Source organism: Capricornis sumatraensis, chromosome 1 (genome assembly GCF_032405125.1).
Source record: "Capricornis sumatraensis isolate serow.1 chromosome 1, serow.2, whole genome shotgun sequence".
Classification (NCBI taxonomy): domain Eukaryota; kingdom Metazoa; phylum Chordata; class Mammalia; order Artiodactyla; family Bovidae; genus Capricornis; species Capricornis sumatraensis.
In genome coordinates this window covers 263,068,371-263,095,215 of record NC_091069.1, presented here as the reverse complement: position 1 = coordinate 263,095,215, position 26,845 = coordinate 263,068,371, and the positions used below count along the sequence as shown (strand labels likewise).

The following is a 26,845-nucleotide window of genomic DNA, read 5'->3' as shown; positions in this document are numbered from 1 at the left end:
CTTTCTCTCCAGGTCTCATTTCCCTTTCACGTCCCTCTTCATTAATCACTGGCTTCTTCTCTTCCCCCACCCTAGGAACATTCTTAAACATGTTTAATAAAATGTAACTAGTTTTGCAAATCAGTGTAATTTGTAAATAGTCTAGTTATTTAGAATTTAAATGGTAACTCTTTTACTCTTTACTTTTACTATTTTCGCCATTCATTCTAAAGCAACACAATTCAGCAGACGTGTGATAATTTGAAAATGCTTTTAAACATTATCAAGAAAGATACCAATCAAATCTGAGACTTGGGACACTGACTCTACTCATGTTTGCATCTGTATTTTATGATCTTGGAGATAACCAGGAAATAAAAATATTAAAACACATTATCAAAAAAAAACATTATCTTATCAAAAATCAAGTTATAAAGCTTGAGTCTGCAGCTCAGCTCTTTTATTCATGCTGTGACCTATTTAGTTACCCATCATCATACAATCAGAACTGCAAAACCTTATTTGTCAATGTATGAGTCAATTAAATGAAGAAAGGTAAAAGAAAATCTCACCCCCGATGGTACTCTCCTGAAATTCATGAAACTGGCCCTTCACAAAACGAAGCACAAGGCTCGACTTGCCAACAGCAGACTCCCCCAGAAGCACCAGTTTAAACTGGCAGATCTTATTCCCAGTGTTTGGCCCGTTGGGTCTTGCTGCTCCTCGATTAGCCATGTCCAAATTTGAAAGAAGTCCCTAATATCAGTTTCTTAAATGAACTTCCAGGATGCAAGGTGTCAATTCTTTTCTTTCTGGAGGTAAAGAAACCTGTAAAAAAACAAATATGAAGTAATTAAAAATACAAATCAGCAAAACAAAGCAAACCTCATATCATCACTTTAAAATTTTGCCTGTAACACAGTAATACATGACAATTATAACCTCTATTGGACACTGTCATTTACTTTAATTCACTGCCTTGATTAATAAGTAAAGGTATGAGCTTTGAGCCTAAAATCATACTGTAATTTTTAAGCCTCTGTAAACATTCTAAATCTAACCTTTATTAATAAAGACTCAATTTTGTGCCAGATGGTTTCAAATACTTAACATAGCCACTCAACAATCCTATAAAGTTGCCTATTCCAATCCTTAAAAAATGAGGAAACAAGCATAGAAAGGTTAGGTGACTTGACTGAGGTCACATAGTTACTGTGACAGAGCTTCAAGAGAGCTGATTTTCAACCCATGCAACCTGAAAGGTGACTAGTTCTGGTTCTGGAACTAGATTACTTAGGTTAAAACGGTTTTGAGTAAAATTAAGTCAATTAAGGAAAAAACCTCAGAACTTAAAACAGTTAAGCTCAATAAAAGTCAGCCATTATTCTTTGAAGGCTCCTTGTAAATGGCCCATGCTTTTTATTTAATGGCAACTTTGGAGCAACAAATGCTGTAAACGGATCTGGTGGCTAAAGGATCTAACACTGTGCTCTCATGCCCTCAAATGCCTCATCCATGGAGGTGCTAACAGCGGTCCTCCGGTGGGGAGCGAGTGAGCGTCCTACTTACTCGCACTCTTCCGCAGTCTCGGGGCTAACGATGAAACGCGGCCTTATTTTCCATTGAACACACTTGCAAAAAACTAGCCTGAAATGCAACTTCTAAGTCTTCTTTTAGCATTTAATAATGATACTTCTCAAAGATATCAGCAAACTTTAAAAAAATTATTTTCCAAGCTACTCACAAATCATTAGCTCAGTCAGTAAAGACTGCCTGCAGTGCAGAAGACCCGGGTTCGATCCCTGGGTTGGGAAGATTCCCTGGAAAAGGAAATGGCAACCCACTCCAGTATCCTTGCCTGGAAAATCTCATGGACAGAGGAGCCTGGTGGGCTGCAGTCCATGAGGTCTCAAAGAGTTGGGCACGACTGAGTGACTAACACTAAATAACTCACAAATCAATCATAATAGCTTTCTTCTACTTTTAATCAAAATCTGACCATGTGCTTAATAACATTAAATATGATGATTCTCCTTCTCAAGTCACTGTTGGATTTCATTTAGGTACCTCGTAAGAAATTTGTCTTGCCCATGAAACGAGTTTATACAAGAATCTCTCTTAACAATGAACTCATTAATAAACATATCTATGCGACCATACATCTAAGACAATAAAATCTCCTCTACTTTATCTAAACCGCAGCACTGAAGACCTCTTATCTTTCAGTAATACATACTGTACCTAAAATATTTACAAATGAAATAACAGATCTGAGTTGCTCCCAAACAATGGGGGTATAAATAAAACAAGATAACTGAAGCTAGTTGATGGGTTCATCATACTATTCTTCCTGCTTCTGCATAAAGAATTTTCTGTGATTAAAAAAATGCTCCAATCTCACATCTATCCTCCCACCACTCCCAAACATACATCTGGGGATCTAATTCGATATAACTATACTAATTTCTGTTGGAGCAAGTGCCTTCATTTCAAACTCTCTACTCCGGAATATCCAATTTTCACAACTGCTGTGAGAAATTAAGAGAATATATACCTAAAATATTTCTGATACAGTGGTCAACACATAGCAGCGATTGAAAATAGGCAATTAAAGTGCCCCTTTGATGAAATAATGACCAAATATCAATAGAACGTCATGTAAACTGAAAATGTACCAACAAATCTTCATATATCATACACAACAGCAACTGAAACACTTCCCAGCTATTACCTACAAAACAGCAAACTGAATTACTCATCAAGGACAACATGCTCTGAATTCCTATAGTCCTCCCGAAATTTCAGGGAAAGCATCAGATGCTCATTAAAGGGAAAAAAAAAAAAAAGATTTAGCTTTGGTTATAGTTCCCTCCAAGGACCTCAAACAAAAATATTAACTAAATCTAATTATGAATATAGTTAGCATTACATTAAGGTTAAAAGCTATATTTTGTAATATTCATTTGTATTCATTACAAACTTTTGTTTTCCAAAACCAAAGATTTTGCAGAAAATGCATTTTAAATCTTTTGAAAATAACTGCTATTCTGTAGTTAAAGTCCTTCTGGGTGCTCTTTGATCAAAATTGAATTCATAACAGCAGCTAACATTTACTAGGCATTTATTTTATGCCAATCACCATTCCACGAATTAGGCTTACAGCAACCCTAAGAAGCTCTTATGATCCCCATTTTAAATTAAGAATCAAGTTTCTGAACTGCCCTGAGTTATCGCAGTGGTGTCCATGTGGTTCTTTTCCCCACTAGTTATGTGAAAGGCAACTGATTGGACACTTAGGTTCCACTTCAGCAAAAGACAAAAACCAACTATGCGAATTATGACGTTCAGAGCTTAAAAAGTCTGAAAGTCTTCAGAAAGTAGCCAGTTTGCAGGGAGGCGAACAGCAGAGCACGTTCAAACGGCTCTACCGTCTGAGGGCCTCGGCGGCCTAGCTGGGTCGGGTTGCTTTCAGGCCGCGGTTCACCACCTTCCAGAGCTGAGACAAGAGTCCCTGGACAGCCGGGCTCCCCGGGCCACCGCCTCCCTCCATTACCCGGCTCGGGGAGCCGGGGTGGGCGGAGCTCCGCGAATTCACACCTGCCGGAGGCCCAGGTTCCTCCTCGGGGAACACCTGAGCCACCGGCAGCAGCTCCGACCGGCCAGCAGGCAGGCCCGCCGGCCCGCGCGCACCCCTCCCGCCTCCTCCCCGAACCCGGCCCGCCTCCGGCCGCGGACCCCCTACCCGGCTGCCGGGCCGGGGCAGCGGCGCCGCGGCCTCCGGGCCGCTCTCGCGGCGCCATCTTGAGAAGGGAACAGGGTGATACCCGCCGCTCCCTCGGCCGGCCCCCAAACCCTGGCCTCCGGGGCCCCTTCAGGGGGCCACCGCGGCCGCCGGGCCGAGACGCCGCGTCCGGCGGCTCTCCGGCCCCGGGCCCCGGCGCGAGCAGGAAGGCTGGGGGGCCCTGTGACGGCGGGGCCCGCGGACCACCGGGGCTTTGACCCGCTTCGCGGGCGGAAAGCCGGCGGGGCTACCTGGGCTCGCCGCGCGTGGAGCTGCGGCGCTGAAGCTCCGGCTGCAGGTTCCAGGCGCAGCCCAGGCAGGGCCTAAAGAGCGGCGGCGGCGGCGTGTCCTCCAGTCGCGCCGCTCCCCTCAGACTGGACGGTGCGGGGATCGCGCCGCGGTGCCGCCCCCGTCGGGCTCCGTCCCCGCCTCTCTCCGCTCCGCCTTCCTCTTTCCTTTCTCTCCTCCGCCGCCGCCGCCGCCGCCGCCGCCCGGCGCTCGAGCTCCCACGGATTCTTCCTCCTCCTCCCTCCCTCCCCTCAGGCCCGCCGCCGGCTCCTCCGCGAACCAAAACACAAACACTCCAGCCCCAGCGCGAGAGCCACTTCCGCCGCCGGGCGCCGGCCTCGCCGCCACGTCGCCGCACGTAGCGAGGCGCGCCCCTCCGTCACTTCCGCCGCCGCCCGCCCGCTCTGTCCGCGCCCCCGCCCGCTCTCAGAGCCCTCCCTGGCGGGGCGGGGCCGCTGGGTCACGTGACCCCGCCCGCCGCGGGGCGGGTCCAGCCGCAGGCCACCTCCCACCCCCGGCGGCCCTTGCGCGCGCAGCCCCGCCCCCGCGCGCGCCATTGTTGTCCGGCTGGCTGCTTGGGGCCCTTTCGGGCTGTGGGCCGGGAACGGCGGGGAGGGCTGTTTAGCTGCTCTGCTTTCGGCGGCACCCTGGAGAGCCCGGGCCGACGTAGGGCTGTGACTGTTGGCGCGGTGTCCCCCGTTCCTTACCCTGCAGCACCGACTCTGCTAGGTCGGCAGACTTTTCTGGCAGAGAGCCTCCTGACGCGCGTCCTTGGGGGTGGATGGGGGGGGGGGTGAAGGCTGGTGAGGGGCATTTACTCCGGGGAGGAGGGTGTGACCCAGAGGTGTCTTTTTAGGCAGGGAGGTCTTCCATAATAACCTGCTCTCCCGAGAGTTTTACACGTTTTTGGTGGAGAAGGGCACGTTATGACATAATAGGTAGCTTTTACAGAGAACTTCCTGTCATGGGTTACTGTTTGTACTAAATTCTTCACAGGAATTAACCCATTTTTCTTCCTACGCTAGGAGGCTTTAGCTCTGAGACTAGCATGGTTGTCCGACTTCCCGTGTTGGAGTATGACCTCCACAGAGTGGTCTCGCTGCTGTCTAGCACGATGACTTGACAGCCTGGAAGTCTTCAGTCATGTTTGTGGAATTCATGAATGTGCCCTGCCTGTTTAACTGGTAAAGAATTCGAGGCACGGAGTTTGTGTAACTTGTCCAGAATCACGGCGGAGTAGGTGCTGAAATCGTCTTTAAATTGCAGACTGGCTCAGAACCTGAGTTCTTCAGCACAGTTCCATTAAAGAACCCAAGACATTCATTAGCTTCCTCTGCAGGAAGTTAGTTAGAGAACTAACATGTTTGCCAGGAAGGAAGGGATAGGGAGTTTGGAATGGGCATGTACACGCTGCTGTATTTTAAACGCATAAGCAGCAAGCACCCACTGTGTAGTGCAGGGAGCTCTCCTCCATGTTAGAGGGCAGCCCCGCTGGGAGGGGAGTTTGGAGGAGAATGCCTGTTCACCATTGAGTCCTGTCAGGCTTTTGGAAACGCCAGGGACTGTAACCTGCCAGGCTTCTTTGTCCATGGAATGTTCCAGGCAAGGAGACTGGAGTAGGTTGCCGTTTCCTACTCGAGGGCCTCTTTCGGACCCAGGGTTTCTTGCATCTCCTGCATTGGCAGGTGGAGTCTTCTCCACCGTGACGCCTGAGAAGCCACTCTGGGGAGAACGGATACACATATATGTATGGCTGAGTCCCACTTGAACCTATCACAAACATTGTTAGTTGGCTGTACTCCAGTACAAAATAAAAAGTTAAAAAAAAAAAACAAACTTGTTTCTGGGCATCTGAAACCAAACCAACCAAAAATCCTTTTGAAATTTGGTAGAGTGTTAAGTCGATTTTTCCTCAGGATGAGGGTTTGTTTTATTTCCCCCCCAATTTGCTGTTTATTATTTATAGCTCTGTTGTGAGGACATCAGTATTGACTATCTGACAGGTGGAATTAAGGACAAATCTTTCTTCAGTGCCACCTGTATCCTGGAATTGGTAGTTTAGGTTCAGGATATGCATGATGTAAGCATTCTATTATAAAATGTGTTGTACTTGACAGATACAGAACACCCTTATGTATTGATTTATAAGGAAAATAAGATAAAGTATTTTAAAATAAATGTTCAGGTCACTCATGTTCCAAAGTCAGCACCGCTGTATTCATTTTTATGCCGTCCACACGTATCACATTTTTATTTTGTCATTAGTTTGTTCTTGTGAATCAAAATTCAAATGATTTATGTTGAAAAGCCTCACTCCTATCTTCTGACTACGTAGTTCTTTTTCCAGTTCTTTTTCCCAGAGGTAGTGTTAACTTTGTTTTTGCAAAGTTACTGTTATATTCACTATATATTTTCTCCATTTTATGCAATCTAAAACACAGCAGACTCTGCAATATACTTTTTGTTTTTCTCTTTATTACTGTCCCAGTTATCTATTGTTCAGAAACAAATGACTCCAAAGCTTAGTCATTTAAAACAATTACTGTCTCTTGGGGTAGAGTGGGCTTAGGTGATTTTCTGATGTCATGGGGGGGGTCAGTCCTGGGGCTTGCGTCATCTCAGCATGTCTGGGATCTCAGCTGGGGCTGTCAGCCAGAATACCTGCATATGGCTTGCCTCCTGGTTTTGGTTTCCTCACAGCATGTCGCTGGGTTCAAGCATGAATGTCCCCAAGATACCAGGCAGAGGCTGGGTGGCTTTTTATGACCTACCTCCAGAATTTCACAGAGATAGTATCAGTGATGCTCAAATCACAGACTTGTACAGATTTGAGGAAAGAAAGGCAGTGTCATGTTTTAACAAGAATATGCATGAAATCTTGTGGCCATCTTGGAAAATACACTGATTTTTTAAATCATTTTATGAAAAGTGTCCTCATTTTTCTTGGCTATATCAGCAGTCTATTGAATGAAACATATCAATAGTTTTACCAGTTCTAGTTTCGGATTTGCACAGTTTCATATTTTGGGGTGTTAGTGCTGCAGTGCTGGATAAAGCACAAATTGGAATCAAGATTGCCGGGGAGAAGTATCAATAACCCAGATAAGCAGATGACACCACCTGTACAGCAGACAGCGAAGAGGAACTGAAGAGCCTCTTGATGAAAATCAAAGAGGAGAGTGAAAAAGTTGGCTTAAACCTCAGCATTTAGAAAACTAAGATCATGGCATCTGGTCCCATCACATCATGGCAAATAGATGGGGAAACAATGAAACCAGTGACAGATTTTATTTTCTTGGTCTCCAAAATCACTGAGGATGGTGACAGCAGCCATGAAAGCAAAAGACACTTGCTTCTTGGAAGCTCCTTGGAAGAAAATCTAATACCTAGGCAGTGTATTAAAACGCAGACATCGCTTTGCTGACAGGTCCGTATAGTCAAAGCTATGGCTTTTCCAGCAGTCATGTACAGATGTGAGAGTTGGACCATAAAGAAAGCTGAGTGCCAAAGAATTGATGCTTTTGAACTGTGGTGTTGGAGAAGACTCTTGAGAGTCCCTTGGACTGCAAGGAGATCAAACCAGTCCATCCTAAAGGAAATCAACCCTGAACATTCATTGGAAGGACTGATGCTGAAGCTGAAGCTCCAATACTCTGGCCACCTGATGTGAAGAGCTGACTCATTAGGAAAGACCCTGATGCTGGGAAAGAGTGAGGGCAGGAGGAGAAGGGACAGCAGAGGATGAGGTGGTTGGGTGGCATCACCGACTCGATGGACATGGGCTTGAGCAAGCTCTGGGAAGTGATGAAGGACGGGGTAGCCTGCGTGCTGCAGTGCATGGGGTCACAAAGAGCCAGACACGACTGAATAACAAGAGCAACAAAGTGCTGCAGTGAATAATTTCATTGATAAGTCACTTCCCATGTATTTCTGTAACATTTCTCCCAGTTGATTGCTGTTAAAATTACATGCTTTGTAATTCTGACACATTTTTCCACACTGCCCTCCAACCAGCAATGCACAAAATGTCTGTTACCCTGTTTCACCAACTCGAGGTAGTGTCACGCTTGTGGATCTTTGCCATTCTTACATACACTGATCTCTGCACTTTTTGGTGTGCGTTTTTTCACATAATAGGGGTGAGGTCAATCATTGTTTCCGTTTTCTGTGAACTATAACTTCATGGTATTTTTATATAGAATCATTTGCAGTAATCATACTATTGTGTTTGTGTCATTTATTAATGATAATATCTCTGTATTGTATTCATATTTATTTTACAGATCCCCTGGAGTAGGAAATGGTAACTCACCCCAATATTCTTGCCTAGAAAGTTCCATGGACAGAGGAGCCTGGTGGGCTACAGTCCATGAGGCTGCAGAGCTGGAAATGACTGCGGGACTAAGCCTGCACACACGCACGCATGTATCTGGGCTAAGGCGCCCTGTGGGTTCTGAACTGTGGCATTGGAGAAGACTCCTGAGAGTCCCTTGGACTGCAAGGAGATCTAACCAGTCCATTCTAAAGGAGATCCAACCAGTCCATTCTAAAGGAGATCAGCCCTGGGTGTTCTTTGGAAGGAATGATGCTAAAGCTGAAACTCCAGTACTTTGGCCACCTCATGCGAAGAGCTGACTCATTGGAAAAGACTGATGCTGGGAGGGACTGGGGGCAGGAGGAAAAGGGGATGACAGAGGATGAGATGGCTGGATGGCATCATGGACTCGATGGACGTGAGTCTGAGTGAACTCTGGGAGTTGGTGATGGACAGGGAGGCCTGGCGTGCTGTGATTCATGGGGTCGCAGAGTCGGACATGACTGAGCGACTGAACTGAACTGAACCCTGTGGGTGCTCCGGCAACATTTTGCAATGAAGGTAATTTGAATCCTTGAGCAGCCAGTCTTTCAGATCAGCTCCCCAGTTACTAACCCAAGAGGATTATGTGTCATGTGTAAATGGTGTCGGTGGCACTTTATCCCCATGGGCGGTTCCAATACGGTGTGTTAGTCATGGTGATACCTGTTGAACAGTCCCGGGAAGAATCAGGAAATGGGATATGTCATATTAATTTTGGCAAGTCAACAGTATGTCCAAAACGAGAGCTGTGCATCCCAAACCCGATTCTGCTTGATGACTGGCATTCACAGCCTCTCAGTCACCTAGACCTGAAAAAGCAGAATCATTTTCAGCTCTTCATGTCCATTCTATCACCCAAAATTCTCTAATCGCCAAATCTGAGTTATATTCCCAAAGCCTGGGCCATGATAATATTCATAGAAACCGGAGTTAATGCATACACCTGCTTTTCCAATCCTTTCTTTACCCCTTCGCCAGTCACTCCTACTCAGAAACATTCAGCTGCTAAACAGAGTTTAGCAAAGTTCTTCAACTCTGGTCCCAGCCCATGTTTCTTTCATTGTAAGTGCCCCCTCCTCCCAATACTTGCCTTGTGCCCTAATCATACCAATCTTCTCTGTGATCCACAGTGCCGCCATCTTCTGTTCTGGCGTCTTTGACCACTTTTTTCTCTGCGTCCGGAACGTCACGCCCTCTCATCACTCAGGTCTCGCCTTGGCCAGGTTGCAGGCTCCTTTGGGTGGCATCTGAGGGTTCTTCTCCTGGAGTGATCTTACCCCTGTTATTTCATGGGACTCTACTGTCTATAATAGTTCTGATATCTGTCTGCCTTATTTCAAAGTTAGAAAGTGTCTGCCTAGACTTTCCTCCGTAGGCTCTCATTCCCATTAGGGTTTTAAGGTTCTTAAAGGCCAGGACCATAATTTACTCATGATTTCAATTCCTCCCAGAGGAACTTTGATTGATATAATAGGGACCACCAAAATATTTGTGAACTTAATTACTTTCTTTTGGCAGTGCCGTGTGGCTTGTGGAATCTTAGTTCCCCAACCAAAAATTAAACCCGGCCCTTGGCAGTGAAAGCACCAAGTCCTAACCACTGGACCGCCAAGGAACTCCTGAGTTTAATTACATTTGGAACGCTGAACATCTGACTTAAGACCTCGCAGGTAATACATGGATTCCGAAATGTATTCATTGTTAAGGAACTCCCCATCATTGTTCTAGGCTATTGCTTCCTGATTCATTTCTTTTTACCAATTTTGTCTATTAACTCACCTCCTTCATGAGGGAATTTCCTGGCAGTCTAGTCATTAGAAGTCCTCATTTTCACTACTGAGGCCCACGTTCAATGTTCTGAGAACTAAGACCAGCAAGCCACAGGCCATGGCCAAAAAAACACACCTCACGTCATTCATGAATGCATTCCACAGTATTTTGTAGTTTAGCCGTAATGTTTGCCCGGGGAAGTGCTGCTCAGTGGCTGGTCTTCTACGATGCAGTGGTAACTTTGGAGAGCTGGAAATGCCACAGTGAAGCTTTGCCCTTGTACTACCACTCACATGTGCTGTTTTTTCCCCCTAACCCAGGATACCTGAGGAGGACAGATAACTCGATAACATTTTTGTATCAAATGTAAGATCCTACCAGTTGATAAAATTTCTTAAGGATAAAGCCTAAATACAGTCATACAGAACTCAGCACAGCATTCAAAGGCTCCCTTTGCCCCCAAATCTCTAAACACGAACTGGGGAATTCCCAGTACCTTGCATCTCTCAACCACCCACAACACTCCATGTCTTCTTCCTTCTCCTCCAGGAAATCTGTCTTCCCTTGACTGTGTAGCTGAAGAATGACTCTTTGCACAGACGGTGATAAATGGTAACGTTTGCTTTTAACTGGGACAGTTTGGAGAAAAAACGAAAGGTAGTTCTGACAGAAGGAATTGTAGCCCTGGTGGCAAGGCAGTGAGAAAAAGTGGGAACCTGAGCTGGTCAGGTTTCCAAAGCTCGTGTGTCTGCAGGGCATCCTGTAGCCTCAGCTCAGTGCTTCCCGCCGAGGGATGGCTGAGCCTGCTGATTCTAAAGGGGCTTCCCTCCATGTCACCGTGCTCCATTTTCTTCGTAACACTCTTCACTTATCTTGTGAAATGACCTTATTCACTGGTTTACTCGATGGTTATCTATCCCTTATTGTGGTTGTTCAGTTGAAAAGTCGTGTTCGACTCCTTTGGGACCCCGTGGACTGTAGCACACCGGGCTCCTCTGTCCCTGGGATTTCCTAGGCAAGAATACTGACCCAAGGGTCGAAGCCGGGACTCTTGAATTGTGGGCAGATTCTTACCAGCAGAGCCACCGGTATATGCAGTGATGTATATGTATATGTAGAAGCCCCTAGTATCTGTAGAACATGGCAAATATTCAAATACATATTCATCAAAACTTGAAAGAGTTTAAAGAAAATCCCGTATGTAAGTTTGAGTTTGCCATATTATTTTAAAATCCAATATTCCCGGCTTCTCTGGTGGTCCAGTGGCTGGGAGTCCATCTGCCATCGCAGATGACACCAGGTTTCACCCCTGGTCCGGGAAGGTCCTACATGCCTCTGGGAGGCTAAGCCTGAGCACAGCTACTGAGCACTGGAGCCCGCTCTCTGCGACAAGAGAAGCGCTTCCGGTGAGAAGCCCTCGCACCGCCACGGGAGAGCAGACCCCGCTCACGGCACCTGGAGACGCGCCGCGCACAACGGAGCCGCGCACAACGATCCTAAATAAATCAAAAATCCATCATGCATTATTGCAGAACTCAGTCCAAGCTTCAATATATTTACTTGAAATGCTCTTTAAAGTATAGTTATTGAAGTGTGCTGCTGCTAAGTCACTTCAGTCGAGTCCGACTCTGTGCGACCCCATAGACGGCAGCCCACCGGGCTCCCCCGTCCCTGGGATTCTCCAGGCAAGAACACTGAAGTGGGCTGCCATTTCCTTCTCCAGTGCGTGAAAGTGAAAAGTGAAAGGGAAGTCGCTCAGTCGTGTCCGACACTTAGCACAGACTGCAGCCTACCAGGCTTCTCCATCCATGGGATTTTCCAGGCAAGAGTACTGGAGTGGGGTGCCACTGCCTTCTCCGTATTGAAGTGCAAGTCACACTTTTAAGATGGTCCTTACCACAGCTGCCAAACACAACTTCACAGATTTTTTTTTAAAGTTCTTAAGCACTGAGAGTACATGCAGTTTGCAGGTGCTTTCACAAGCCAGGACGCAAAACTGGTGCTCACCACCAGAGAGGACTATTCATTCCTTGAACACCAGTGAAGTCAACAGGCCCGCAGCGGGGAGGAGACCCCTGGCTGAACCCACCCTGAGGGGACCGCCTTGTGAGATGTTGGGCATCATTTGCTCTAGAGCCCAGAACCACATATTTCAAGTAATTTTCTTGCCTTCCAGTCGACTAAAGAGGGGTGGAAGGAGAGGGTAAGAGAGGAGGCAAGGATAAGGGAGTAAGAAAGAGGAGAGATGGGGGAGAGAGGAGGGGAGAGATGGGGGAGAGAGAGGAGGGGAGAGATGGGCGTGGCTCGCGCACAGAGCTGCACTCCAAGCCCCGCCCCCGTTTCCCAGGTAACCGGGTAAACAGACCTTGTCTCCTCTTCCCTGCGAACCCCGCTAGGTGTTGAACGGGCAGGGACTCGGGGTGGAGATGTGCTCTTTTCTGAGAGTGCCGTCCCCCAAAGGGTTGGGGCCCTCCAAGGGGTTGGGAGCTCCCCTCCAGCCCGGTACAGCTTACCCCTCAGAGATGAGTGCCCTTGGACCAGGAATGACGGTGTCTGGGAGGAAATCTCCCCTGAGCATGGAGGTGGGACTCGCCCCGGAAGGAAAGGATGACTTACAAGAGAGGAGAGTCTTCATGGGAACAACATCTCCCACGGAGCTGGGGCTCAGAGTGGGCTTAGGAGAAGATGTCCCATGTAGTAAGACGTATGAGGAGAGGATGGCATCACCAGAAATAAGATCTCCATCGCGCACGGGGCTTGAACTGAGATTGAAAAGACAGAATATTTCTAGGACCTTCGTGGATGGGAGTAATTTAGGAGTCCACGGGGTCTCAGCCTCACAGGAAACAAAACCTCCTCTGAGTGCATTGCCTGGAAGAGTGGGTTTAGAAAAGGAGCGTTTTCTGGCAGGGTATTGTCCAGAAAGGGTAACACAGCCTCCACTGGGCCCGACGTGTGGAAGTCCACAGGCTTCAGGGGGCAGGAGATGTCCTGTGACTGGTGACCCTGAAGGGTTCGTGGTGCCAGTGGGAAAGCTACCTGCTTTGGGGATGGAGCGTAGAGGGGCACTGGGAGGAGAGTCCGCCTGTGTGGTGATGAAGCCCAGTGCAGAGACGGCGCCTCCTGTAGAGGTGGACGTGGGGCTCACCCGCCCAGAGGAGCCCCAGATGGGCTTGGTGATAGAACCGTCTGAGTGCCAGCTGGCCCAACAACCTGAGGAGCAAAGGGCGGCTGAGAACACTCAGCCGGGAGTAGAGCCTCCAGACCCCATCAGACCCGTATACTCCGGGAAACTTTTTGATCGGATGCCTTGCTGGCCAAGTGTAAGTTTTCCTAACACTTTCCCCTCCCTTCTTTGACTTACTTTCCATCCCTCAGTCTGCGTCTTCTCAATCTTCTTTCTGAAGTACATGTTGTATTCTAGTATTCATGTAGGTTTTTTCAGAAACATTCTTCTTTTCCCGTTCGTCATTCTGTGACTTGTTTGTTCTTTCAGTTAAGACTTGTGACTATTATGCTGGGTCCAGGGCACTAACAATTGAAAAGGGCGCGGTCCCTACCCTGTGGGTTTAGGTTCTCACTCCAATGTTGAAGATGAGAACTAGACAAATATTATATAGATGTCTATGTGAGCAGAAAACAAATGCGATTCTTCCTTAATAGAGGTACACTGTAAACATGGAGCTCAATGGAAATTTCAGACAGTTTTGTTTGGAGGAGATGGAAGGTCTTTACAGAGCCGGGAGTACTTGAGCTTGTTTAGAAAGGTGTTGGGGCACTTCCTTCGCAGCCCAGTGGTTAAGATTGCGGTTCCAGTGCAGGAGTCATGGGTTCAACCCCAGGCTGGAGAATTAAGATCCTGAACGGACTGTAAGGAGATCCAACCAGTCCATCCTAAAGGAAATCAGTCCTGAATATTCACTGGAGGGACTGATGCTGAAGCTGAAACTCCAATACTTTGGCCACCTGATGTGAAGAACTGACCATTTGAAAAGACCCTGATGCTGGGAAAGATGGAAGGTGGGAGGAGAAGGTGACTACAAAGGATGAGATGGCTGGATGGCATCACTGACTCAATGGACATGAATCTGAGTAAACTCCAGGAGTTGGTGATGGACAGGGAAGCCTGGCATGCTGCAGCCCATGGGGTCACAGTTGGACATGACTGAGCGCCTGAACTGAGTCCTTAAAAACATGTGTCAGTATTTGTCAGATGGGAAATAGGACTGAGGCACCTTGAGCCGAGAACGGCATACAGCATGGCCAAAACTTCTTGAGTTGGGAGGTGTAAGCAATTCTGTTTAGCCAGCAGAGCGGTAGGAGATGAAGAAGAAATCGAAAGGTCCGCAATGCGGGAGTAAAACGTGTGGGTAGAGAGCAATGGTGGGTCTTCATGAGGGAGGAAATAAATACAATTTGCTTTTTGTAAAGATATAGATGTTATCAATAATAATGGTGGACTGGAAGGGAAAGATATTGGATAGTTAGGCTATTTCAAGGTAATGATGGCCTGAAATTAATGAAGAGTTAGAAAGAATGGATAGGAAAGAGCCATTCTGAGAAGCTTTTAGGAGAGGATATTGTTAAGAATTGCCATCTGGTTGTGGATCTATGTGGTGAAAGGCAGGGAAGTTGATGGGCAACTTAGGAGATTCTCGGTTGATAATGAGACATCTTCCTGTTTGGTGGCCCATGAGTATCTGGGGAACCATTGGAGCTTGTGGTCCTGAGTGTGAGACGTCTGCAGGTGCCAGATGAAACAGCCAGGGAGACAGCCAGAGCCGTGGGTGGGGGTGGGACGAGAAGATCTGGGCAGGAACCTTGGGGAACATGTGAGACCGTCAGAAAAAGGAATGTCAGCTAGGTAATTATTTTATTTTATTTTTTAAACATTTTGGCCTTGCCATGTGGTATGTGGGATCTTAGTTCCCCTACTAGGGATCGAACCTGCTTCTCCTCCAGTGGAAGTGTGGAGTCTTAACCACTGAGTCAGCAGAGACGTCCCAACTACGCGAGTTCTTGAGGACAAGGATTTTCTCGTATTTATCGCGTAGCTTCACGGCATATCACAATGCCCAGCTTATAGTGGCCATTCAGTAAATATATGTTGGATAAATAGGAGGAGGGCTGGATGAGCGAGTGGGATAGAAGGAAAAGGTGAGTTGAAGAAGGTAGTATTGAGGACCAGAAAGGGAGCATCCTTAAAATGTTCTGGGAATAAAGGGGAGACCGGAGAATGCCGTTTCGCTGAACTGGTCACAGGGATTCTGCAGAAGTTTCTCTTTTTGCGTCTGCAGACTTCTGTTCCCCTTGGGGCTCAGGGCGTTCTTTTGCCTCTGACCCCTTTACTCTCTGGTTCCCTTGCTGGGTTTCCCCAGCCACCCTCTTCTCACTTGGCCGTGCCTGCTTCTCCTTTCTGGATGGGTTCTGCCGTCTACGGCTTCAGACCCGACCTCACGTAGGAGCCGAGGCCAGCTTCCGGTTTCCGATACAGGCAATTCTAAAACCCCGGCTTCCTCCTACCTTTCACATCCTCCTTTCTAAATGTGAAAGGATAGGGAAGAGAGCTTCAAGGAGAAAGTGACCAGCAGTGTTAAAAACGTCTGCGATAGGGGAAATAGAATAAAGATAAACCAGCTTTGAACATTAAGGGAACTAGGGACATTGTTGGAATTCAGATTCCAATATACTGAAGAGTGAAATTAGAATTAGAGAAAATATCATGAATTTTTCTTTCCCCTGAAGAAGTGTGACAGTGACGGGGATGGAGTGAAGATTCCGTTCAGGGATACGTTTATTTAGTGAGTCGGGAGGGGAGTTTGAGATAACTCCAAGGAGGTGATGAGCGGAACCAGACCCTGCGTAGGCAGGAGGGAGTGAAAGTGGGATCACAGGCAAGAGGAGAGATGAGCTAAGACTAGAAATGAGGCTCCTTTAAACATACATGTGTAAATATCAAAATATCTGGGACGCCCTTGGTGGTCCAGTGGTTAAGACTTTGCCTTCCAATATAGGGGGTGTGGGCTCCAGCCCTGGCCAGGGAGCCGAGATCTCACATGCCTTATGACGAAAAAAGCCAAACCATAAAACAGAAACAGCACTGTAACAAATTCAATAAAGACTAAAAAAATGGTCCACATCAAAAAACCCTTAAAAAAATGGAAATACCTACTCTCACTATAAAACAAAGAAATAACATGGAAAACTGAGAACACAGGAATGGAAACACGCACAATCTCGTTACCGTAACACCAAGCCTGCTGGCACTTCGTTGCATCCACGTGAATGAGCAGTTACTGCTGGCTTCACCCTATCTGCATTGCTACTCATGTGGCTTTGCAGGGATCAGCTCTTACAGGTGATGAAAATGAGGCCAATTAGGTAACGTGGCCAAAGTCTTACAGCTAAGAAGTGGTAACCCCAGGACTTGAAGCCACACCTTCCAATTTAAGGGGACAAGTTTTTGTGGCTTCCCTGGAAGTCCAGTGGTTAAGACTACCCTTCCCATGTAGGGGGTGAAGGTTCAATTCCCGGTCAGGGAACAAACTTCCCACATGCCATGAGGCGTGGCTAGAAAACCAGAATCTGAGTTCTTGACTGTACTATACTTCCGTAACATTTTTCTCCAAATTCACGTAGTTGTTACAGCAAGCATTAAAACTGTCTTTATTTTCACTTATTACTATTTAATACATTTTCAGAGTTGTTACAAAGAACTCAAAGAATTTTTTAGTGATTAAAAAAAAATTTCTTTAAGTTGATGTGTGATTCTTTAGCCAATTCCTTCCCTCTCTTTTTGGACAAAAGATTATTTTCCCACTATTTTTCTGTAAAAATAGTCTATGAACTTCTTTAGGTATTATATGTCTTACAATATTTTGTTAGGATAGAGTCTCAGGAGAAGTCAAAGGATGAATCTTTTTCTGGTTCTTATTGCCAAATCACTTCCTGTAAGATAGTACTACTGAATTTTAAAAATTAATAATGATTTGTAAGGCATTGTTTTAATTCAAATTTATTCGATTTATGACAAGACTAAATGCTGTTTCATATGGTTGTTTTCATTTTAAAAAAAATTCTTACATCTGGTCATCTTCCTGAACTCTGATCGGTCTTTATTGCTTACTAGTTCTTCTGGATTTACTCGGTAGCCAATCACATTGACACTATAGTCTTTCCTTTTTTGATGTTTACAATTCTCACTTTAATTTCCTATCTCACTACATTTCCTATGATCAATAATACAATATAGAAAGTCTCTTTTCAGACTTTAATGGGAATGATTCTAATGGTTCACCATTAAGTATTATATTTGTAATATACATCCCCAGTTTGCTGCTGCTGCTGCTGCTAAGTCGCTTCAGTCGTGTTCAACTCTGTGCGACCCCAGAGCCAGCAGCCCACCAGGCTCCGCCATCCCTGGGATTCTCCAGGCAAGAACACTGGAGTGGGCTGCCATTTCCTTCTCCAATGCATGAAAGTGAAAAGTGAAAGTGAAGTCGCTCAGTCGTGTCCCACTCTTTGCGACTCCATGGACTGCAGCCCATCAGGCTCCTCCATCCATGGGATTTTCCAGGCAAGAGTACTGGAGTGGGGTGCCGTCGCCTTCTCCGCCCCAGTTTGCCAAGTATGTTTAAAAATCAGGAATAGAGCTTGAGCTATGAAGAGCTTTCTCAGTGTTTGTTGAAATACATCTTTTCTGAATTAGCATGGTTAATTTTCTAATAGTGAACCATCTTCATATATTTGGGCTAAGCCCTACTTGGTTGTGATATATTATTATTATTATATACTTTTGGATTTTATTTCCCAGATATTTACTAGGGTTTTTGTATCAGTTTTTGTTCAGTTGCTAAGTCATGTCTGACTTTGTGACCCCATGGACTGCAGCAGGCCAGACCTCCCTGTCCATCACCAATTCCCGGAGTGTACTCAAACCCACGTCCATCGAGTTGGTGATGCCATCCAACCATCTCATCCTCTGGCGTCCCCTTCTTCTCCTGCCCTCAGTCTTTCCCAGCATCATGGTCTTTTCTAATGAGTCAGCTCTCCGCATCAGGTGGTCAGAGTATTGGCGCTTCAGCTTCAACATCAGTCCTTCCAGTGAAAATTCAAGGTTGAGTTCCTTTAGGGTGGAGTGGCTTGATCTCCTTGCAGTCCAACTGGACAGAGCTTTCCTTGTTGTGTCGTCTTTCTCTAAGTCTGGTGTTGGGGCCATGCTAGTGTGTGAAAAGGACTGGGAGGCCTTCCCTAGTTCCATTTTCTTTACACTCGCGACAGTTCAGATATTATGTGTAGTGTCTCCTTCCTGCGGACTTTGTAGAACTCATGTAGCTGAAAGGAAAAGGACAGGGGATCCCCAGTGTGCTCCCCGAGGGCGGATGGGGAAGCATTTGATACCCTTGAGTTCATCCAGCCTCAGAGCAGGGAGGAAGTGCATATGGGTGGGGTCAAGACCCATGTCCAAGTTTGGCAGTGAGGACAGCTCAGATGGAAAAGTCTAGCTGCTGAGCCTGCTGAAGCCAGCCCCTGAGGACACCCGCTCTCCATCAGGCCATTCCAGCATCCGGAGGAGGCACGCGTCTCTGTAACGACTCCCGTCCTGTGGCTGCAGGCGAAGGTCTGCCCTGACGGGTTACGAGACTCCCGGGGCCTGCTTGTCCTGAGCAACTAGTACACTGAGCCCTGACGTACAAAGAGGAGAAAGGAAGGAACGTTTCAAAGAAAAGTTTAAAAAGATTCTGTCGTCTACAATGACTAGACATTATGTTAGGTGGTGCTGCTGCTGCTGCTAAGTCACTTCAGTCGTGTTTAACTCTGTGTGACCCCATAGACGGCAGCCCACCAGGCTCCGCCATCCCTGGGACTCTCCAGGCAAGAACAGTGGAGTGGGCTGCCATTTCCTTCTCCAATGCATGAAAGTGAAAAGTGAAAGTGAAGTTGCTCAGTCGTGTCCCACTCTTTGCGACCCCGTGGACTGCAGCCCACCAGGCTCCTCCTTCCATGGGATTTTCCAGGCAAGAATACTGGAGGGGGTAGCCATGCCCTTCTCCAGGGGATCTTCCTGACCCAGAGATTGAACCTGGGTCTCACTTGTTGTAGGCAGATTCTTTACCATCTGAGCCACAAGGGGAGCCCCTGACGGCTATTCAGGGAGTGGGTAGAGGCAAAGGGGTTACCTATTTGTAAATCTTACGAGAGCTCGATAATCGTGCAAACCCTGGTACTCAAAAAAAAGGTACGGGGCTTCTCTGGTGGCTCAGTGGTAAGAGTCTGCTTGCCAATGCAGGAGACGCAGGTTCAGTCCCGGCCCGGGAGGATCCCATATGCCAAGGAGCAAGTGAGCCCCTGAGCCACAACCACTGGGCCCGTGTTCTGGAGCCCAGGAACTGCGGCTATTGAGCCCACGTGCTGTGACCACTGCAGGCCCAGCCTGGAGGCCGAGCATTGCAACCAGAGCAGCCGCTGCAGTGGCACGTCTGCGCCGCAGCTAGAGAGTGACGCCCCTCACTGCACCTAGAGGAAAGCCCGGCACAGCCAAAAATAAATACAGAAATAAAAAGTTTTTAAAAACTCCTAATTTTTGTCTGAATTTGCAAAGAGCCAATTTGGGCAGAATTCTCAGAAGTGGATGGTTTCATTTGCATAATGGGTTCAGGGTCTAATGGGCAGAAAGATTGATGCTATCACTCCTCTTCTTTGATGAGCTGTTCAGAGTTAGGGACATCTGTGAGTAAAACAGTGACCTTGACCAAGGGAGAGACGGGACCTTTGTGTTAGCCTACCCTGCATTCGGAGAGTGAGCGATTATGGGCTGCTGGATCTTTCACAGCTGAAAGTGGTCTTGTATCAACCTTCCTGCTGCTGCTGCTGCTGCTAAGTCACTTCAGTCGTGTCCGATTCTGTGCGACCCCACAGACGGCAGCCCACCAGGCTCCCCCGTCCCTGGGATTCTCCAGGCAAGAACGCTGGAGTGGGTCGCCATTTCCTTCTCCAATGCATGAAAGTGAAAAGTGAAAGTGAACTCGCTCAGTCGTATCCAACTCTTTGCGACCCCATGGACCGCGGCCCACTGGGCTCCTCCATCCGTGGGATCTTCCAGGCAAGAGTACTGGAGTGGGGTGCCATTGCCTTCTCCATCAACCTTCCTGAGTTGACCTGAATCTTGGGAACCAATGACATGAAGTGAGAGGGGGACTTAGTCCCTGAAACCTGTGTTTTGAGGGCTGACTGATGAGGTGGCCAAGTGAGGTGGCCTGGGTGTGGCGAGGAGGGAGTGCGGAGCTGGTCAGCGGGCTGGGAGCTTGTTTGCACGAAGAGAGCCTGAGCAGGCAGGCAAAGACAGGATGGTAGGAGTCAGGCTTCTCACTGGCAGAGAAAAAAGTCACAAATACAAAGAGGAGAAGGTGGAAGGAATCCTGCTGTGTGACTTGTAATTGGAGGTATCAGTGGAAACTCATGGTATATCTGCTTATCTATATCTAGATAGCTCTACGTTTATAGAGCTTGATGTGTTTATAGGGCTTCCCTGGTAGCTCAGCTGGTGAAGAATCCACCTGCAGTGCAGGAGACCCTGGTTCGATTCTTGGGTCAGGAAGCTCCCCTGGAGAAACGATAGGCTGCCTGCTCCAGGATTCATGGGCTTCCCTGGTGGCTCAGCTGGTGAAGAATATGCCTGCAGTGTGGAAGACCTGGGTTTGATCCCTGGGTTTGGAAGATCCCCTGGAGGAGGGCATGACCACCCACTCCAGTATTCTTGCCTGGAGAATCCCCGTGGACAGAGGAGCCTGGTGGGCTACGGTCCATGGGGTTGCAGAGTCGGACATGACTAAGCGACTAAGCTCACATTACGGTTATATCTCTATCTATGTCTGTATTCTTGTCAGTATCTAAGCTAGATACGTTTAACTAAATAGAATATTATAGAACTGATACAGCGGCAAGTGTGTGGGGGTGTGCATATATCACACATTTACTGGCTTCACCCTCTAACAGGATCTAGAAGGAATGTTTATCTCGTAGCAATGAGCACACCAGCACCTGGATCTTGATTTCTAAACATCTTTCTCTGTTAAAGGGAATCAGGACTCTAGGGGAATCAGGACTCTAGGGCTGGAGTATTATAATATGAACTTGGAGCACTTTTGAGAGCCAAAAAGTAAGGAAACGCTCAAAGAATATTGCGGGCATGTCAAAGTGGTGCCGAAGCCAGTCTGAACGGGCTCCTGGAGGGGTTCCACCAAACTATCCTGCTCTGAGCATTCAGTACCATCGCCGTTGAATAAAGGGGAAGCGGGGAGGGATAACTTCGGAGTACGGAATTCAGATACACACAGTGCCAGGCATAAGACAGGCCAGCAAGGACCTGCTGATTACAGGGAGCTGGAGTCAGTGCCCTGTAATAACCTGTTATGGAAACAATGAAGGGAGATTTATATATAAAAAGGCATTTATTGAAAATGTCTTTATTAATTGAAATTCATAAGCATTCTATGAATTGAAAATAGTTTATATATATATGTATATAAACTGAATCACTTTGCTGTATACCTGAAACACAATATTGTAAATCAACTACTTCAATTAAAAATTGCCATTGAATAAAACAGAAATCCATGCACTTAATACTGATATAAAAACATGAATGATTAAATAAATAGTAAGGAAAGAGAGTTTCCTTTCAGTTTAATTCCGGTTAATAAATGTAGATGAAATGATGGGATTTAAAAAATGACAATTTGGCAACCATCGCAGCAGTCACGGTTTAGACGAGAACCGTCAGCAGGCGTCAGAACAGCAGGTAACAGCTTAGGGCCTTCCCTGGTGGTCCAGTGCTTAAGAAGCTGCCCTTCCCCTGCAGGGGTGGCCAGGTGGAGCTGGCGAGGGGCAGGTTTGATCCCTGGTTGGGGAACGAAGATCCCACATGCCGTGTGGCGTGCCAAGGTTAGCGAGGGATTGGATATTTACAAAGAATATTTTTTTAGTTTGTAATATAGTTGATTCACAGTGTGTTAATTTCTGCTTTATTGCAAAGTTGCTCAGTTATAAATATATGCAATCTTCTTTATATTCTCTTCCATTGCGGGGTATCACAGGATACTGAGTACAGTTCTCTGCTATACAGCAGGGCCTTGTTGTTTGTTGGTTCTGCAGGATAATTATTGATGATAAACTTTCCCAAGGAGAAACCTAGCAGGCTTTACTTCTTTAGGGGGCCAAGCTGACCCCACCAGTCGGCGGACAAATTGAGCATGTTTGCTCGCTGAGGGAAAGCACGGCGTTCCTTCTGAGAAGGAAAAGCCCCGAGAACAGCGCCCAACAGAGATGCTGTGTTTTACAATTGGATTACCGCTGTTACTATTCTCTGGAAACTCTGAACAACCTGGAGGAAAAAAAGACACTGGGGACTTACTGAGATAAAGGCAGCCTCATCATCTGATCACTCTACAGGAAAGGCCAAGACTCAACAAGCCCTGTAACACAGCCGTCTCTGGGGAGCCGTAAACTGGGTGAGGATCAGAGGCCAGCTTGAAGGGAGGGGCCCAAACAAGCAAGCAGCAACCCCAGACAGAACAGGGAAAAGGTAAGCCCACAGGAAAGTTAGTCCAGACATGAGAGGTTGCACTTGTAAGACAAGGTTGGAACCTTTAAGAGAACAGCCGAGGAGGAAGGGAGAACGCTTTAGACCAGAGCGTAAGGTATTTGGATAGTCTAAATGAACATTCAGCAGAGGGTTGGAGGGCGCAGTCACAGACGTCTCCTAGACGTGGGAGCAAGGGCCCCGGAGGCAGAAGGGACAGTCTCGAAGGGGGTCATGGTCCAATCTCTCGGGCTGGGGGTCACTAGTACCAGCTGAGGCCTCCCCCTGGAGAGCTGGGGAGGAGAACTCAAGGGGGCCATCGCAGCGGCTCCTGTTTCCCAGTCTGTTTTTGGCTGCCCCGCTCTCCGTGGGTGCACGAAGGCGTTCTCTGCCTGCAGTGAGCGGGGTGCTCCCTGGCCGCGGCGCAGCTCCTTGCCGGGCGCACGGGCCCTGGGCGTGTGGCTGCACAGCTGAGGCGCCAGGCTCTGCCGCTCCGAGGCGTGCGGGTCTTCCCGAGCCAGGGCTGCAGTCCGTGCCCCTGGCATTGGCAGGTGGATTCGCAAACTCGGAACCACCAGGGAAGTCCCTGGTCCTGCACCCTGTCCGGGTTCTGCGTGCGCCTCATGCTCATTTTTATTTCTAGCGCTCTTGTGGCTGTTTCCCTTCTATAGGATATTGTTTATAGACTTTTTGATAGCCCCTCATTGCTTTCTTTTGCTTAATACAGCAACACACAGTAAAATATTGAGAAAACAACATAGAAGAAAATAAAGGCACGTGTAAGTTCACCACTGCAGCCATGAAACGGAGACACTTGCTCCTTAAAAGGAAAGCTACGGCAAAGCTAGACAGTGTATTAAAAAACAGAGACCTCACTTTGCTGACAAGGTCCTTCTAGTCAAAGCTGTGGTTTTTCCAGCAGTCATGTATGGATGTGAGAGTTGGACCATAAAGAAGGCTGAGCACCAAAGAACTGATACTTGGAATTTTGGTGTTGGAGAAGACTCTTGAGAGTCCCTTGGACTGCAAGGAGATCCAACCAGTCTATCCTAAAGGAGATCAGTCCTGAATAATCTTTGGAAAGACTGATGCTGAAGCTGAAACTCCAATATTTTGGCCACCTGATGTGAAGAACTGACCCACTGGAAATGACCCTGTTGGTGGGAAAGATTGAAAGCGAAAGGGCCAGGGGACGGCAGAGGATGAGGAGGTTAGACGGCATCACCGACTCAATGGACATGAACTGGAGGAAACTCCGGGAGATCGTGAAGGACAGAGGAGCCTGGTATGCTGCAGTCCACGGGGGTCGTGGAGTCAGACACGACTGAGTGATTGAACAACAACAACAATAAAAAAGGCCACCACTCAGAAATGGCAATCACAGCTCACAGCTTTTTGTCGCTGTGTTATGAGATGCGAGTCTGTGACTTTGTACAATACAAATTTATATTGCTGTTTAAAATTCATGTTGTCTCGTGAACATTTAAAATGGTTTATATACATGATTTTAGACCATTCCATGATAGCATGTCATTTGAAAGTAACATTTTATTTAACCATTTGCCTATTGTTGCATATTTAGCAGTTTATACAATTAAGCTAAAAGTTCATTTTGCTTGTCTCTAACTGCACCACATGAAAAATTACACAACAGATTTTCACCAAACTTGGGGAGTATGTTTGGGATTTGTTCAAATACACAGATTCAAAATGCAGGCTATGAAGAAAAGGGTACATTCACATCTTGGAACTTGACAGAGAAACGATAGGGAAGGGAAAATAATTTTTCTTCTACCTTTCTGACTTCTAGGCTAGAACCTTCTGTGACGAAAGACATTAACAAGAGAAAGACAAACCTATTTATTAACATGTATACCTCATATGTACACGGAAAAAACCCAGGAAAATTGAGTAACCCCAAGATGGCTCAAGCCACCACTTTAAGTACCATTTAGCTAAAGACAAAAAAAGATGCTAACAGAGAACTATGTTCAGTATCCTGTGATAAAGCATAATGGAAAATAATATTTTAATAGATATGTATAACTCAGTGATTTTGCTGTACAGCAGAAATTAACACAACCTTGTAAATCAACTATACTTCAATTAAAAAAAAAGCTCATGTAACTATGGAAAAAAAAAAGAATTGGTGCAAAAAGAAGGCCAGCTATGGCAGGTTACCAGGGAAAGCGTGGTAAGCAAGGATAAGGTGTATTACACAGCTTACATTGGTATCTTCTCCATTGCTAAGAGTTTCTGGGCATTTAGATTCAAACTTCTCTTCCTCATACAGAGAAAGAGACATGTTTACAGTGATGTCTTTTGTAAAATGCATGCAATCCTTATAAAAGGGCAACTTCTACCCCATTTTCAGAGCTTCCTCATGTCTGCTATTTATTAAAGTAATCGGTTCAATATAGTGCTTATGCCAAAGAGGCTCATTTGGGGTGGCGAGTTCTGCATCCTTCCTACCGCAAGCTGATGAACAGTCATCCTTGAGAACAACGGAAATAAGAAGAGCTCCCTGACTGGTGGAGGTGGTATTATGATGACTCTGTAGACGGAAATCACACATGATGGCGCCAATCTTTGTGCCCCCGATCAAACGACCTGAGGACATCCAAACCTGATTATAGCCCCTGATTTGGAGTCAAACTGCTTTCCAAGTGGGCAGCTCTGGGAGGAATATTGAGGGTATTTCTGCCCAATAAAATGTTTGCATGATGGAAACCTGGAGTAGCTGCTGTCACTCTCGAAGGGAAGTGGTTGAGGGACAAGCAGATTCAGGCCGTGGACGGATGGGCCTGTCAGTCTGCCCGTCCTTCCTTCTGTCTCTCTAACCGTCTGTCATCTGGAGAGTAGCTGCCCTGGGTATCCCCAGCTTTATGAAGTAATCCTTCCATTAAATATTTAAAAGAATGGTTGGCACTTACATAACATGTATAGTAAGAGAAACTTTATGTTCTCTGATACCACTGGGATTTCTTATAATTTCCAGCTGAATTAAAAAATTAAAAAAATTACTTGTATCTCAAAGTTAAAGGAAATGGAAAAGGTCACACATCTCTCCTCTCTTCCCCACCCTCTTCAGCTCAAGTTAGAGCGCAGTCCCTCTCCTTGTTCACACAGGACTCTTCTCCCTTTGTGCTGTTATAAGTAGAATTTACTCCAGGTCTGGCGTTAAGGCTGGGCTGCGTGTCACTGGCCAGTTCTCATCCTGGGCCCCTGGCCTCTGACCTCACTGTTTCATCTTTCTCTCTGCTCACTTTTCACTCAATTTTTCTCTTCTTTCTTCCTGTTTTATTTTTTTTTGCTATACCATGCAGCATGAAGGATCTTAGCGTCCCAACAAGGGATCACACTTGTGCCCCTGCGCTGGGAGCAGAGCCTGACCATGGACCATCCTCTCACTCTTACTGGTCACCTCCCTTAACCTTCCTTAGTCTGTCCCGTCGGGAGTTCCTATTTGCTTCCATTTGTTGTTGTTGCTTTAGTCGCTCAGGTGTGTCCGACCCTTTTGCAACCCCATGGACTGTAGCCCGCCAGGCAAGAACGCTGGAGTGGGTTGCCATTTCCTTCTCCAGGGGCTCTTCCCGACCCAGGGATAGAATCTGCCTCTCCTGCCTTGGCAGGTGGATTCTTAACCACTGAGCCAGGAGGAAGCCTCATTCTTTGGCCAAGCAGTTAAATCGTCTGTCTGAGCATGTCTGTGGGCATCCTCTTCTGTGCTCAGATGCCACCAAGATACTCTCTTAATCTCTGTTGGTTCTCCCTCTAAGAGGAATTCTGCAGTTAACATTCAGCATAATAAAACACTTCCCCCTATTCATCTGTATCCATGTGTCTATGTTGTCACCCAGCCATCCCTCATTTATCTAATCAGTCATCCCTCCACCCAACTCTCAGCCTCTCTGCTTTTCACGGATTCTCCCCGGCCCCCTCCAGAGACCTAGAACACTCTTACGGGAACTTTCTTTCTCTCGGCTTTTTAAAGAGAAACTTATGCTTTGTAAAAATAGCTATCAGCTGCCTTGAAATGATAAAGGGGAAAGAGATATGAGATGCATGGCTGGGAATGAGCAGTTATAAT

General features: G+C 46.7%; 2 protein-coding genes across 3 annotated transcripts in view; one reads left to right on the top strand and one right to left on the bottom strand.

Annotated features, from left to right (window-relative positions):
* RAB5A (RAB5A, member RAS oncogene family) overlaps window positions 1-4,260 on the bottom strand; it is a 32,710-nt gene extending 28,450 nt beyond the window's left edge. For both annotated transcript variants that reach the window (XM_068965483.1, XM_068965491.1), the window contains exons 1-2: window positions 4,012-4,260; window positions 552-807 (exon numbers count right to left, since the gene is read on the bottom strand). In XM_068965483.1, coding sequence (XP_068821584.1) covers window positions 552-714 — 163 coding nt within the window. In that variant the 5' untranslated portion in view covers window positions 715-807; window positions 4,012-4,260. The remainder of the gene's footprint in view (window positions 1-551; window positions 808-4,011) is intronic.
* An 8,341-nt stretch (window positions 4,261-12,601) lies between these two features.
* Window positions 12,602-26,845, top strand: part of EFHB (EF-hand domain family member B) — a 58,920-nt gene continuing 44,676 nt past the window's right edge. Inside the window, exon 1 of the mRNA XM_068978710.1 lies at window positions 12,602-13,498. Within this exon, the coding sequence (XP_068834811.1) occupies window positions 12,602-13,498 (897 nt within the window). The remainder of the gene's footprint in view (window positions 13,499-26,845) is intronic.